The sequence below is a fragment of the Bufo gargarizans genome, chromosome 5 (assembly GCF_014858855.1).
Source record: "Bufo gargarizans isolate SCDJY-AF-19 chromosome 5, ASM1485885v1, whole genome shotgun sequence".
NCBI lineage: Eukaryota > Metazoa > Chordata > Amphibia > Anura > Bufonidae > Bufo > Bufo gargarizans.
Window position 1 is genome coordinate 14,204,407 of NC_058084.1, and position 16,350 is coordinate 14,220,756.

The following is a 16,350-nucleotide window of genomic DNA, read 5'->3' on the forward strand; positions in this document are numbered from 1 at the left end:
CCCAGCTCACTCCTAGCTTCACTTAATCTCCAATCACACTTCTGCTTCTCTGAGGCCCAGCTCACTCCTGGCTCCACCTCTCATCTCCAATCACACTTCTGCTTCTCTTAGGTCCAACCCCAGCTCACTCCTAGCTCCACCTCTCATCTCCAATCACACTTATGCTTCTCTTAGGCCCCCCCAGCTCACTCCTAGCTCCACCTCTCATCTCCAATCACACTTCTGCTTCTCTGAGGCCCAACCCCAGCTCACTCCTAGCTCCACCTCTCATTTCCAATCACACTTCTGCTTCTCTTAGGCCCAACCCCAGCTCACTCCTAGCTCCACCTCTCATCTCCAATCACACTTCTGCTTCTCTTAGGCCCAACCCCAGCTCACTCCTAGCTCCACCTCTCATTTCCAATCACACTTCTGCTTCTCTGAGGCCCAGCTCACTCCTGGCTCCACCTCTCATCTCCAATCACACTTCTGCTTCTCTTAGGCCCACCCCAGCTCACTCCTAGCTTCACCTCTCATCTCCAGTTGCACCTCAGCTCTTTCTCTGAGGTTCATCTTTGCATTACCACCTCTGCACTGTCTTAGGTTCCTTTCAGCTCACTCAAGGCCACAAATCTGCTCATTCCTTGCCCTACACCACTGGAGAGCTCAAAATAGAATGGGTTCAGAGACAAATATGGTGGAGAATCTTAAGCAGCGAACTCAAGCATCAAGAAAGACTTAATTAACATAAAGGGGATCTCCGTGGTCCTAATATTGATAACCTAGCTTTAGAATAGGTTGCCAATAACTGATTGGTGGGCATCTGACACTTAGCACCCCTAATGCTCATAACTGCTGACTGTAGCTGAGCTTCCGCTGTAATCTGGCACAGTGTATCAGCGCGGTCTGATCAGTCTCTGCCATGGGCAGCACAGGCTGCGATGATACACTACTCCAGACAAAAAAGTTTTGATTTTCTTAATTCTTAATTAATTCAAATAATCGCCCAGCTGAGGGTTCGCTATAATGGTATCCAGTCAAGGCAATCCTCAGAGATAAACATCTCTCTCCTGCCCAGATCGTTTGCTACAATGTATCAGTGCAGGTGACATGTATCAGTCTGGAGTCCACAGAGGATTGTCTAGACTGGGTGCAAATGTAACAAGCCGTTTAATATTTGGCTTGTATGTTTCCCTTCACTGACAGCAAGCAGAGCAGAGATCTGCCACATGGTAAGGAACTGTAATAGAAGGTATATTAGAAAGATTAACCCTTTCCTCATTACAGTAGCATACATGTCGGCAGAGAGTGTCCATCTCCTGACACTGGACATAGATAAATATCCAGTATAGAAAACGCGTCATGGACCAGTGCGTCACCCGCCACTTTATTAACAATGGCTGTAGACTCAAGACTCGGCCTCAAGAAAACTATTTTGCGTCTGCAGAAGTTGTTTTTTCCTCACGGAAATAATGCTATCTGACAGGAATCATGTCCGACGGTAAACAAGCACTACATCCCCATCATGCGGTGATTTCAGCGCCCCCTGTAATATTTATCAACAGGAAGGAGAGCTCCGACAGACTCAGACCTAATCACTCTGCATTCTCCCCGGCCGCCATATTGATCCCTCTCACCGGCACTGTCACAACCACGACTCTGCTCGCCCGCAGCCGTCACTGGGTCGTTAAGATGAAATACGAGGCGGCAGAGCGTTTAATTAGCGGGGAAGATTGTGAAGCTTCTTCAAGTTTTAAACCTAGTTCTTGGAGGTAGTGAACAGGTGTCAGGGAGAAGTGGTCAGGTCCCTCAAGGATAAATAGAGGCGTTTGTATAGAGAAGTTTAATTAACCCCTTCCTGATGCAGCAATTTTCCGTTTTTTTACTCCCTGCCTTACCGGAGCCATAACTTTTTTATTTTTCCGTTCACATAACCGCATAAGGGCTTGTTTTTGTTAGGAGAAGTTGTACTTTCTAATGGCAGCATGTTATATAAGACTGTAGAAAAATATTCTAAACGGGGTGGAATTCTTCCACAGTTTTTATTTTTATTTTGTTCTACGATTACATCGATACCACATTTATATTGTTTTTCTTGTGTTTAATACTCAAAATAAAAAATAATACTAATACTACTAATACTAATCTAACCCCATAGCTTAGGGGTTTAAAGGGAAACCTCACCTGCATGCACTACTCATCTTGCAGAGAACTGAACCTACAAAAGAATTTCTTCTCCCTTCATATCCAGAGCTGCATTCACAGTTCTGCCGATTTCCAGTTACCACATACAAATGCATTGTGGGAAATTAGATGGGAAATTAGATGAGTTCAACAACTCTTAGAAATCCTGGGGTACAACTAGCCCACCGTTTCACAGTCACCAAATAATACTTCCATACTATGCCCATGTAATACTGCCATTCAGAGACCAAATTCTACCACCATACAATACCTCAATAAAACTTCCATACAGTATCCAAATAATTCTACCATATAGTGCTCACACAACACTGGCATTCAAATCCCAAATAAAAATTTAACTTGGTCTCCATATAATACCGCCATATAATGCATAAGGAGGTTGGTTAACAGTGAAGTCCAGGTGGACCAATTGTCCCAACTGCAATCTGTAACCTGTGCCTATAGAGTGCCGGGGACACTTACCGATTTTCTTGTTCTTCTCCTCGCTGCGGTTGTGGGCAATGATCGGGGAGTAGATGAAGGGGCTTTTATGGAGAGCTTCTGGCCTAGTAAATTCTTCACCTTCTGTGGCCGTAGGATAATTGGAAGGTTCAGAAGCTTCACTGACCTGGAGAAGAAGAGAGGTCATTGTAAAATAAGTATGCGGGTACCATGAAATTCCTGCAATCCGTGATCTGTTAATCCAGACCGTCTGAAAATCTGACTCAAGTGCTTATATTTGGTACTGGAAAAATGATTCCCGGGAGAAACGCGCTTCAACCCTTTCCCGGTGTCATTTATCGAATAGTAAATTTACGGGGATTTAATCGCATGGACACAAAACCTGGGTAGAATGGCCACCACTAGAGGGAGCTCCCTGCAAACTGTCATACACTGAACTCAGACAGTATGCCGGGAGCTCCCTCTAGTGGCGGCTGCAAGAAGTAGCACGCTATGGTTAAATTCTGCCTCTATGCAGGAGGTTTGGAGCTTTGTATCAGAAAAACAAAGCCATCGCTGCCACAAAGATATATTAAATCAGCACAGAATTCTGCACCGACGTTCCCTCCTGGGTAACAGCCGTGTGACCTTCATCCCCAATGTCAGGGGACAGTCCACCTTTTTTGCCTTCTTTCTTATTGGTGTTGCTGACATTCGGCTTTATTTAGTAAGAAGAAAGAGACGATGCCAGTATAATGGAGATCTCCGGGAATTCTGGAGCAGCCGCCTGAACGTGGAAACTCACCTTTCGAGAACTTTTCCACTTTGTTGCGGAGATGAGAGACATCGAGGGGGTTGACAATCGCTGCAGGAGGTGACCCCCATTACTGAAACGCTGTGTATGAGCAGATCAAAGATCCGCCTTATGGGACACAGAGCAGCCCGTCCATTTATCATATCACTCGGCAGTTAACCCCTTGTAGGACACCCGCTGTACAGCAGCCTGCCCTCAGAATAGCAGAGAGTATACGATTACCGCTCTACAACATCCTGACCCTGAAGGAGCCCTCCAGTATATGAAGCTTATTGATGTACGTAGAGAAAAGTTCTGAAAATTTCTAACGTGCTTTGTGTTAAAATTCATTATCATTGCAAGACCCTCCGCTTGCTGTCAGCGAACAGGGAGATTCTGATCATCATCCCTTCCTTGTCAAGTCCAATTGGTGGGTTTGATACAAGAGAGCTCTGGTACACAGTAATGAACATGCTGCCATTTACGTACAGCAAGCAGAGATCTTGAAAGTGGTGAGGAGTTGAAACGCTGAGAGCTGAAGAGCTTTTTATCTCCGTAGACATTATGGAATACTTTATTCCCCCCTGACTCAATCAGCTTCCCAACAGGGTGAGGAGATTTTTAAGAAAGGAGAAAGGACACTGGGGAGATTCTGAGAAGCAACATTTGTACACTAGCCCCCCCCCCCCATTTATACTGCATGATGCCCCCAATTTAAATCACAAATGTGGTGACCCTACTGACCCAGACAGGACCCTATAAATAAAGACCCCCCTAAATATAAACCCAGACCCCTAAACAAATACAGACTCCAGAACTCCTAAGAAATACAAACCTCCGACCCTCAAAAATGCAGACCCCAAAACAGACAGAAACCTACAAAATACAGACACTAGATCAGACCCCATTAATACAGAAACCAAAGTAAACTCCCTAAAAAACACAGGACAACTAGACCCCCCCCCCCCCCCCCAAAAAAATAAAAAAATAAAATGACCGCCCAAATACAGACCCCAGATCATGCCCCATTAGACCCTCAGCGACCAGCCTGTTTTGGGCCCTACTGACCAACTTTTTTTTTTATTTTATTTATTTTTTTTTTTCCTTCAATGCAGCCGTTTGAGGGCTCGTTTTTTGTGGGACAAGTGGTCGTTTACAATAGCAGAACTATGGGGTGCACATAACTTACTGGAAAAACTTGTGTTAACCATTTCTGGGAACATCATCAAACAGTTTAACTATTTATAAAGCCTCATTCACACATCCGTGTCCGTGCTCAAATCCGCGAGAAGGTGGCCAGTGATGGATCCGTGATGGATCCGTGTTGGGTCTGTGTGTCTGTTTTTTGCTGTCCGTCTTTCACTGACTCTGCACAGCTGAAAAATAATTTTCAAAGCTTCTTTTCCTAACGATCCGTGAAACACACCGTGTTACATCCGCGGCGTTCACGGACCCATAGACTATAATGGGCGTGATGGATCCGTGAACACGGACAAAATAGAGCGTGCTTGAGTGCTAAAAACACGGACCCATAGACGGTGCTAAAACACTGATATCTGAATACACAGATTAAAGTGAATGGGGACATGTGTTGCCCGTGGAGAACACCGACGTGTCAATGAGGCTTATAAATAACATTATAACTTTGTTCTCTGGTCAGTACGATTACTGGGATACCAAATATACAGGTTCTTTTTTTGTTTTTTGTTTTTTTTGAGGGGGGGTGTTACTACTTTTGCACAATCAAAACCCCTTTAAAAAAAAAAAAAAAAAAAGAAAATGTTTCTCAATAACCGCATCCCAATGACCCATAACATTTTTTATTTTACATTCTACGGAGGTGTGTGAGGGCTTGATTTTTGTAGGATGACTTGTAGTTTTTATTGGCATTATTTTAGGGTACATAATTTTTTTTGCCCACTTTTTATTCCGCTCTTCTGGTGGCCAATAATCAAAAACAACTATTCTGACATTTGTTTTTCACAGCGTTCACCATACAAGATAAATTGTACGATGACTGTTATGTAGTGCAGCAATACCAAATATGTGGAGGGCGATTTTATTTTTGTTATTTTTTCATTGAAAAATAGACTCGCTTAAAGAAAAGCAGACCCCAGTCTAGACTTCACTGACTCCAGACCAGAATTCCTAAATAAAGACCTCAGACCCTCGATATAGATCCCAGACTAGACCATCTTAAAAAATAGACCCCAGACCATGCCCCCCTAACCCTTAATTCAGACCCCCAGATATGCACTTCTTCCCGCTCCTGCACTTCTCTTTACTGAAGGACTTAAAAGTGACGGGAGTCTATGTCCAGGAGGGCTTGATGCTCGGAGTTCAGGAGACCCCAGAAATTCTAGGAGATGTGGCAACTGCTTTAAGAAAGTTTTCGGTCTTGGCGGTCACAACAAATAGATAAAGTACACAAGGAAGAGAAAGCATCTCATGGTACCCACCTCACAATTGGCAGCTTAGTGAAGGGCACAGGAGGCAGCGTCAGGCCTTCAGGTAGGTTAATGGCTTCCATGGTCCCTGCACATTTGGAGGTGTAGCTCTCCAGGCTCTGCGCCACGTCCTTCTTCTCTATAGACGGGAGGGAAAGGAAAACAATTGAGAAGTCAGATTACAAGGACCCGTCCAATGGACCTATGAAGCCACCAAGCCTTCCAGAGAACCAGCCAAGACTGGCATGTAAGTGGTAAGGAAGCAAACTAAAGCCTGGGTCTGATCTACCTGAGGGAACTTCTCCTCCATTGTAATAAGAGATAATAGGTAGAGCCCTGCCTGGACCTTCTACCTTAAAGGGGTTGTGCACGTTTTGGAAGGGGGACGGGGGTTGGCCAACCATCCACTCCTCCTAGGCAGACCTGCGAAGACGAGCATACTTACCTGCTCCCGGTTCCTGCGCTCTCCGACCTCTGCGGCTCCGCTTGGGTCCCTGGATGCAAACTTCCGTTTTGACGCAGCCGCAGCCAATCACTGGGCGCAGCAGTGACCTGTTCTGCTTGTGTCATGACAAATGGTCATGTGACGTAAAGTGAGCAGGTCAGCGCTGCAGCCAGCAATTGGCTGCAGCGGCGTCAAAACAGAAGTTTACATCCAGGGACCTGAGCAGAAGAGCCGGGGCCAGAAAGCAAGTGAGCATGCTTTCCTTCACAGGTCTGTCCAGGAGAGTGGGGTATGCGAAACCCCTTTAACGGCATCAATGCACTGCACTTTTGAGTCTTTTTGATCACTTTTTATTAAATTTATTTTGGGGGGGGAAGTGAAACAACGGAAAAAAAAAAAGGCAAATTGACCATTATATTTTTAAAATCTTTTTGGGGGTCTCCATAGGAACCTAGCTGTGGTAGCCTCGGATCCTTCAGGGGGACTGAGGCTGCGGTAGGGAATGAACAAATCCCCCAATCGTGCAAATGGGAGGTGTTCCAGTCCCGGGAGCGTTGCGCTTTGCTGCGCTCAGATGCCATGAGCACATTTGAGTCTGCGATTGAAGTTATCGCTAATCACAGACATTAATCCCCAGTGTCTAAGGTACTTTCTCTGCTCTGGAGCGGGCGCCATCTTTAAAGAGACGACATCTGCGGTACATGTATTAAAGAGGACCTCTCACCCCACCTGACATGTCTGTTTCAGTACTACTTGCATTTCCTATTTAATAACAATTCTGGAGCCTTTATTCTTATGCTGTGCAGTTCCTCTCTTATTCCTACTAGAAGTTTTTGAATGAATTGCCAGCAGTTTCCAATAAAGGTCCAGTTGGATGTTACCAGTTGGGGATGCCCCCTGTACAGTCAGCCACTATCCAATTGGTGCTACAAGGGGTGGAGAAGTAGCAACTGCACCCAGGCACATAGGACAACACCAGCATTATAAGTAGCACATGGTAGGTGGGACCTGGTACGGACCTTGCACTGGGGTCCAGCTGCACCTCCACTGGTCACCACTAAAAGTCCCATCCTTCACGACCCTCCCCACACACACAGTGACGAGGGGAACTAGATGAGGGACATGGGTGGTATCCTGAAATTACATAAACTGAGTGGAGTTGACCTTGCAGACTGTCAGCGAGCAGGGTGTTGGGGCTGCAGACCTCGTCCCCTTCCTTGTGAAGGTTTTATCGATCTCGGAGTCGCACGCTGTAGCTGTTCCGGCCGGAATCACTGCCTGCTCCATTTACCTCTTGTATCTGAGCCGCCGGGTGATGGATTTGCTCGGCTAAAATGAGTTGCACGGCTTTTATGCATCTTCCAGAACAAAGGCTGCGCGGTCTGCAAGCTCAGCAGATAAGGTGGCACGGCCAAGGTAGTGGAGCTGGAGGCAGCCTGGCGGTCCGGGCCCGGCGCAGACGCCGGTGCATTAAAAATAGCTGTTTAATTAGGGTAATAAAGTCACATTCGTCTACATTGTCAGGGCCAGGTCTTAATAACTTCACTTCTCGTGTAGCCGCACCGGAATTGTATTCGCTACAGGTCAGTGAGGATAAGGAGTGGGGTAAAGGGTAATAATCGGCTGCGCAGGGGCCTCCAGAGCAGCAATTCTGTGATTGATCCATGCAATTAGCGGATGACACATTTTGCGATCACTGGAGCCAATGTCCCGCTGGCGGTGAACGAATATCAGAGACAAAATGGATGGCGGTTAAATAGGAGCAGGCAGCAGCAGCAGGGGAGCGTTACCTGGGACTGGTCATTATAGTTCAGGGTATTTGTTCCGATCCAGCAAAAAGTCATGCGACATCCAGGAGTACAAATACAGCGTCTCTCCTTAAAGGGGGTTGTCCCATGAAACATATTCTACAGTTTTCCACCCAGCACCTGGATCTGGATCTGAATACTTTTGCAATTACATGTAATTAAAAATGAGTTATTCAATAAAATGTCTCTGTACAGCGCCACCTGCTGTTTGTTTTTATTCTTATTTCTTTGTCCAGATCACTGAGATGGCCGCACATGCTCAGTTTCATCATTCAACCGCCTCCTGAGTTGTGATAGGGAGAGCACGGACATGCCCCCTGAGCTGTGATAGGGAGAGCATGGACACGCCCCCTGAGCTGTGATAGGGAGAGCAGAGCTGTAGCAGAAAAGACACGCCCCCTTGAGCGGTCAGCTTGATATAAATCCAGCAGAGCAATGAATGAGGAGATCTCTGGATCCATGTGAGGTCCAGGGCTGGTTCTAGTTTTGTTAGAAAGAGACTGTCATGTCCTATATGATGTCGGATTTTCATTTTTTACATTAATCATGTAAACCTTAAGTTCTCTGTGCTGCTGGGAACCCCCCCACAAGATGAGAAGAGTTCCCTCCTGAAATACTCTGCACTGCTGGAGACCCTACTCCTTTTATAACGTACAGGTACACATCAAATGCCGATTTCATCAGGACGGGCTGATTATATAATGTATATGGGGGGCCTCTCAACTCTATTCATGGAGCTAAGGAACAGGCGATTGGATTTCAACATGCCTGATCTTTTTGGTTTCCAGGAAGATACACTGCTACCAGAGGTGTCTGGGATCGGCTTAGTCCCCTCTCCTGATTAAGAACACGTGCATGCTCGGCTGCGCTGAGTGCATGTGTATAGTAATAGCTGTCAGTGGAATGAGTGTTCTGCTGAAGCCCATCACTGCTGTACGGCCACCTTGACTCTCAGTCTGTGACCTCTCACAAGATCAGCACACTCCTCTCCTATAATACTCTGTGCTGCTGGGAGGACCCTGCTCCTTCACTATGTAACTCTCAGTCTGTGTCCTCCCACAAGATCAGCACACTCCTCTCCTGAAATACTCTGTGCTGCTGGGGGCCCTGCTCTATTCACTATGTAACTCTCATCCTGTGACGTCTACACAATCAGCACAGACCTCTCCTGTAATACTCAGTGGACGGAGCAGGGTCACAGCAGCACAATGTAACTCAGTCTGTATCCTTCCCAAAAGATCAGCACACTCCTCTCCTGTAATACTCTGTGCTGCTGAGACCCTGCTCCGTCCACTATGTAACTCTCAGTCTGTGTCCTTCCCAAAAGATCAGCACACGCCTCTCCTGTAATACTATGTGCTGCTGAGACCCTGCTCCGTCCACTATGTAACTCTCAGTCTGTGTCCTTCCCAAAAGATCAGCACACTCCTCTCCTGTAATACTCTGTGCTGCTGTGACCCTGCTCCGTCCACTATGTAATTCTCAGTCTGTGTCCTTCCCAAAAGCTCAGCACACTCCTCTCCTGTAATACTCTGTGCTGCTGGGACCCTGCTCCGTCCACTATGTAGCTCTCAGTCTGTGTCCTTCCCAAAAGATCAGCACACTCCTCTCCTGTAATACTCTGTGCTGCAGGGACCCTGCTCCGTCCACTTTGTAGCTCTCAGTCTGTGTCCTTCCCACAAGATCAGAAAACGCCTCTCCTGAAATACTCTGCATTGCTGTGACCCTGATCCTTTTACTATGTAACTCTCTATGTCCTTCCCACAAGATCAGTGCACTCCTCTTCTGAAAAACTCTGTTCTGCTGGGGATCCTGATGCTTGCTTCCACTATGTAAAGGCTGTGTGTGTGTGTGTGTGTGTGTGTGTGTCCCCCCACCACCCCCACAAGATCAGCACACGCCTCTCCTGAAATCCTCTGCGCTGCATAAAACATGTTCTTTCCATTATCTCTGTGATTTTAGTCTGAATGACTAGCCCATACTCAAATACTCTGTGCTGCTGCTAGCTCATCCTAGTGGCGCAGTAACACAACATGGCGGCTTTGTCCCTGCACTGGAGGCACACAGTCTCTGATTTTCTCATGACGACATCACTTTTCATAGCTCATCGCATCTTCACGCTCCCAGATATTAAGGTCATGAACGAGACGCATTCTGCTCTCAAGTTCGTCCCCCGGACCATCCAGCGTCCCAGATGAGGATTAATAACACCTAAAAATAAAAATCGCATTTGGACGACAGTCAGAGGACGCCTCGGAAGGACACTTGGTAGATGCCTAATGGGCTCAATTGATTTAAGCGACAGGAGCCAAGGAAGTGAAGTGTCATGTGACACGGCGGAGATTTCATCTAATTGCAAATAATTAGGAAGGTAAGTAATTTAAGGAAAATGGCTTCATATGCAGACAATCAAAGCCGAGGAGATCAGTCACTTCAAGGATCACTTCCATTAAACCTGCAGGGTTAGAAAAACAGGGCTGATTTCCCTCAGAAACAGCGCCACACCTGCAGCTCGGCTATACTGAATGAGGCTGACCTGCCATGCTGCATGCAACCTGTGGACAGGAGAAAGCAGCCATGTTTGTATATTTTGGACAACTCCTTTATATAGCAGGCACAAACATCGGACCCTTTCATCTCCACCAACCACAGAAGCACAATGCCAAGTGTCAGCTGGATTAGTATAAAGCTACCATCCTGAGAAGCACAATGCCAAGTGTCAGCTTGGCTGATGTAAAGCCCCCAGCCTGAGAAGCACAATGCCAAGTGTCAGCTGGTCTGGTGTAAAGCCCCCAGTCTGAGAAGCACGCCAAGTGTCAGCTGGTCTGGTGTAACGCCCCCAGCCTGAGAAGCACAATGCCAAGTGTCAGCTTGGCTGATGTAAAGCCTCCAGCCTGAGAAGCACAATGCCATGTGTTAGCTGGACTGGTATAAAGCTACTATCCTGAGAAGCACAATGCCAAGTGTCAGCTTGGCTGATGTAAAGCCCCCAGCCTGAGAAGCACAATGCCAAGTGTCAGCTGGTCTGGTGTAAAGCCTCCAGTCTGAGAAGCACAATGCCAAGTGTCAGCTTGGCTGATGTAAAGCCTCCAGCCTGAGAAGCACAATGCCAAGTGTCAGCTGGACTGGTGTAAAGCCTTCAGCCTGAGAAGCACAATGCCATGTGTTAGCTGGACTAGTATAAAGCTACTATCCTGAGAAGCACAATGCCAAGTGTCAGCTTGGCTGGTGTAAACCCTCCAGCCTGAGAAGCACAATTCCAAGCGTCAGCTGGACTGGTATAATAATAATAATATTTATTTATATAGCGGCACCATATTACACAGCGCTTTACAAGTTCATAAGGTTCATATACAAAACAAATATAACTGGATAATATGCAACTTAAACACTAGGAGTCAGGGCCCTGCTCGCAAGAGCTTACAATCTATGAGGAATTGGGGGTGACACATAAGGTAGTCGATTGTGATAAGTAGGATTTGAGCCATTATTGAACCAACAGGAGTGGTGCCGGCTGATCTGCTTCGGCTTTGGGACTACTAGAGGATTCAGTTTAGGCCAGAGGAGTTGGTGGGGGGAGGTTTAGTCGGGGAATAGTCAGTTTAGGTAGCTTGATAAGCCTGCCTGAAAAGATGTGTTTTTAAGGCACGTTTGAAGGTGGAGAAGTTGTGGATTGACCTAGTATTCCGGGGCAGAGTATTCCAAAGAGTAGGTGCAGCTCAAGAAAAGTCTTGAAGACGGGAGTGCGAGGTATGAATTCTGGAGGTTATTAATCTTAGGTCGCTAACAGAACGGAGAGCACGAGTAGGGTGGTAGATGGAGATGAGGGAGGAGATGTATGGAGGCGCAGCACTGTGGAGAGCACGAGTAGGGTGGTAGATGGAGATAAGGGAGGAGATGTATGGAGGTGCAGCACTGCGGAGAGCACGAGTAGGGTGGTACATGGAGATGAGGGAGGAGATGTATGGAGGTGCAGCACTGTGGAGAGCACGAGTAGGGTGGTAGATGGAGATGAGGGAGGAGATGTATGGAGGTGCAGCACTGTGGAGAGCACGAGTAGGGTGGTAGATGAAGATGAGGGAGGAGATGTATGGAGGTGCAGCACTGTAGAGAGCACGAGTAGGGTGGTAGATGGAGATGAGGGAGGAGATGTATGGAGGTGCAGCACTGTGGAGAGCACGAGTAGGGTGGTAGATGGAGATGAGGAAGGAGATGTATGGAGGTGCAGCACTGTGGAGAGCATGAGTAGGGTGGTAGATGGAGATGAGGGAGGAGATGTATGGAGGTGCAGCACTGTGGAGAGCACGAGTAGGGTGGTAGATGGAGATGAGGGAGGAGATGTATGGAGGTGCAGCACTGTAGAGAGCACGAGTAGGGTGGTAGATGGAGATGAGGGAGGAGATGTATGGAGGTGCAGCACTGTGGAGAGCACGAGTAGGGTGGTAGATGGAGATGAGGAAGGAGATGTATGGAGGTGCAGCACTGTGGAGAGCACGAGTAGGGTGGTAGATGGAGATGAGGGAGGAGATGTATGGAGGTGCAGCACTGTGGAGAGCACGAGTAGGGTGGTAGATGGAGATGAGGGAGGAGATGTATGGAGGTGCAGCACTGTAGAGAGCACGAGTAGGGTGGTAGATGGAGATGAGGGAGGAGATGTATGGAGGTGCAGCACTGTGGAGAGCACGAGTAGGGTGGTAGATGGAGATGAGGAAGGAGATGTATGGAGGTGCAGCACTGTGGAGAGCATGAGTAGGGTGGTAGATGGAGATGAGGGAGGAGATGTATGGAGGTGCAGCACTGTGGAGAGCTTTGTGGGTGAGGGGGAGAAGTTTGAACTGTATTCTATGGTGAATGGGCAACCAGTGAAGTGACTGGCACAGGCTAGTAGCATCAGTGTAGCGGTTGGATGGATAGATGAGCCTGGCTGCAGCATTTAGAACAGACTGAAGAGGGGAGAGTTTAGTGAGAGGGAGACCGATTAGTAATGCGTTGCAGTAGTCAAGACGAGAATGAATCAAGGCATAGAGCCACCAGCCTGAGAAGCACAATGCCAAGTGTCAGCTGGACTGGTGTAAAGCCCCCAGCCTGAGAAGCAGAATGCCAAGTGTCAGTTGGACTAGCATAAAGCCACCAGCCTGAGAAGCACAATGCCAAATGTCAGCTGAGCTGGTGTAAAGCCACCAGTCCAAGAAGCACAATGCCAAGTGTCAGCTGGACTGGAGTAAAGCCTTCAGCCTGAGAAGCACAATGCCATGTGTTAGCTGGACTAGTATAAAGCTACCATCCTGAGAAGCACAATGCCAAGTGTCAGCTTGGCTGGTGTAAAGCCTCCAGCCTGAGAAGCACAATGCCAAGTGTCAGCTGGACTGGTTTAAAGCCCCCAGCCTGAGAAGCACAATGCCAAGTGTCAGTTGAACTAGTATAAAGCCACCAGCTAGAGAAGCACAATGCCAAGTGTCAGCTAGACTGGTGTAAACCTGAGAAGCAAAATGCCAAGTGTCAGATGGGATGACACTATCAGACATATAAATGCTTTATGGACAGGTTCACATGATACACTCAGTCGTAGCAGGTTTTCTACTTCGCCCATTGATGTCGATGGAAATCTGCAACCGCATCAGATTCAAAATCCGCAGACCTGACATCACACTTGTGCACTTGGTGACGTTGTTCCCATTGAACTCAATGGAAGGTGTTCAGGGTGTTTTGATTGTGGATTACACCACGGAAAACAGCTGATTCAATTGTGGATTTTATCCCTGTAAACGGAGCCTCAAAGCCCCAGGTGCAGATATCACTAATGATAAAAATTGGAGTAAGACTGCACAAGCAGCACAGAGTATTTCAGGAGATGAATGAGCAGATCCCGGGAGGCACAGCTTCACGTCTGCTCACATCATGATGCAATAAGTACAGCATCATGACGAAGGACTGGACACAAGGAGAAGAATATAGACTAAGAGTTAGGCCCCTTTCACACGGGCGTTGCGTATTGGAGCCGGATGCGTTCAGGGAAAATTGTGCAATTTTGACACTAAAGCAAGTCAGTTTTCACTGCGATTGCGTTCCATGTTTGCGTTTTTTTCCACGTGGGTGCAAAACACTAATGCGTTTTGTACGCGCGTGAGAAAAATCGGCATGTTTGGTACCCAGACCCGAACCCGGACTTCTTCACAGAAGTTCGGGCTTGGGGTCGGTGTTCTGTAGATTGTATTATTTTCCCTTATAACATGGTTATAAGGAAAAAAAATAATAGCATTCTGAATACAGAATGCTTAGTACAATAGCGCTGGAGGGGTTTAAAAAATAATAGTAATAATATAACTCACCTTAATCCACTTGATCGCGCAGCCCGGCTTCTCTTCTGTCTTCATCTTTGCTGTGCACAGGAATAGGATCTTTGATGACGTCACTGCACTCATCACATGGTCCATCACATGATCTTTTACCATGGTGATGGACCGTGTGACGGACCATGTGATGAGCGCAGTGACGTCATCAAAGGTCCTTTTCCTGTGCACAGCAAAGATGAAGACAGAAGAGAAGCCGGGCTGCGCGATCAAGTGGATTAAGGTGAGTTATATTATTTGTTATTTTATTTTTATTTTTTAACCCCTCCAGCCCTATTGTACTATGCATTCTGTATTAAGAATGCAATTTTTTTTCCCTTATAACCGTGTTATAAGGGAAAATAATAATGATCGGGTCCCCAACCCGATCGTCTCCTAGCAACGGTGCGTGAAAATCGCACCGCATCCGCACTTGCTTGCGGATGCTTGCGATTTTCACACAGCCCCATTCACTTCTATGGGGCCTGCGTTGCGTGAAAAATGCTGAATATAGAACATGCTGCGATTTTCACGCAACGCACAAGTGATGCGTGAAAATCACCGCTCGTGTGCACAGCCCCATAGAAATGAATGGGTCCGGATTCAGTGCAGGTGCAATGTGTTCAACTCACGCATCGCATCCGCGCGGAATACTCGCCCGTGTGAAAGGGGCCTTACAGGACCAGGATTCCCCAGCAGCACAGAGTATTTCAGAAGAGCAATGGGCTGAGTTGGTGGGGTGCAGTGACCTGTCCACTCATGTGGTACTGTCAGTGAATAGAGGTCTGGACATCAGGGGGGGGGGGGGGCAACATCAAGAGGGGTGAGAGGGAGACAAGTGGAAGCACAGAGTATTTTAGGAGAGGAGTCTGCTGGTCGTGTGAAAGGTCATAAATACGAGGAGGAGCAAGATCCACAGCGGCACAGAGTATTACAAGACAGCAGTGGCCAGATATGGCGCTGTTTCTGATAGAAAGCAGCCATGCTTTTCTAATTCAGCACATCCCTTTAAGGAAGACGCATGTATCTCACAGGAGTCAGGCCTGAAGGGTAGTAGGGGTGCAGGTAAGGTCCTGGGTCTGGGCATCCTCCGCAGTGGATGTACGGACAGATCTGGACTGGATACTGGAGATCTGTATGGGTTTTTCAGAAGTAGAGATTACAGTCTGCAGACAATGAATGGGTTAATGGTCCGCAGGTCGGGCTCCTATCATTTCTGTCGAGTAGCCCGGGCCAGGCGGGAGATTGATGGTCTTGACGCTCTGCCACTTCGCATCATAAAGTATGAGCAGCGACATCACGAGGCAGAGTCTGCTGGGAGATGATCGCTCAGAGAACATGGGACCTGCTGATAACCGCCGGCGCATCTGTCAATCACAGCGTGGGCGGTCAGGCCCGTGACTCAGGCAGGACGCTGGGGATAAAACCAGAGCCGCGGGGAGTTATGGGATGTAGAGTATATCAGAGGTAACGAGACTCAAACATGACAAAGAGCTGCTCCGATTGTGGAGGACTCCGCGAATCTGCACCATGCGTTAGATGGTGGTCAGTTCACGGAAGGGGTCCTCTGTAATACCACATTTCACCTGCAGTGGCCGCTGCAGCAGCTCACCAGCAAACTGCATTGAGGACTGTTTTTCAGCGGTTTTCTCACCGGGACGGTTGTGTGGCCGGGTGACTCCTTGGGAAGTTAAAGGCGGCCGTACAGGCGTGAGACCCCAACACACAACACACTAGGGTCATATACACAATCAAAGCCAAGCAATAGGACAACAGGGGAGGAGGGAGCCCGCAGATAAAACAGAATGCACACAGTCACATAATATACACTGCTGAACACACTGTATATCACAATGAACATAAGAGCGATCTGTCCAAACCACTCATCACCGCGGTGTAATGACCGCACCATGAACACTGAGGA

At 47.5% G+C, this 16,350-nt stretch overlaps 1 protein-coding gene across 1 annotated transcript in view; it reads right to left on the bottom strand.

Annotated features, from left to right (window-relative positions):
* Positions 1 to 578: 578 nt before the first annotated feature.
* Positions 579 to 16,350, bottom strand: part of LOC122939273 (trafficking protein particle complex subunit 9-like) — an 80,201-nt gene continuing 64,429 nt past the window's right edge. Inside the window, 4 exon segments of the mRNA XM_044295344.1 lie at positions 579 to 685; positions 2,647 to 2,715; positions 2,718 to 2,791; positions 5,857 to 5,983. Of these exon segments, the coding sequence (XP_044151279.1) occupies positions 579 to 685; positions 2,647 to 2,715; positions 2,718 to 2,791; positions 5,857 to 5,983 (377 nt within the window).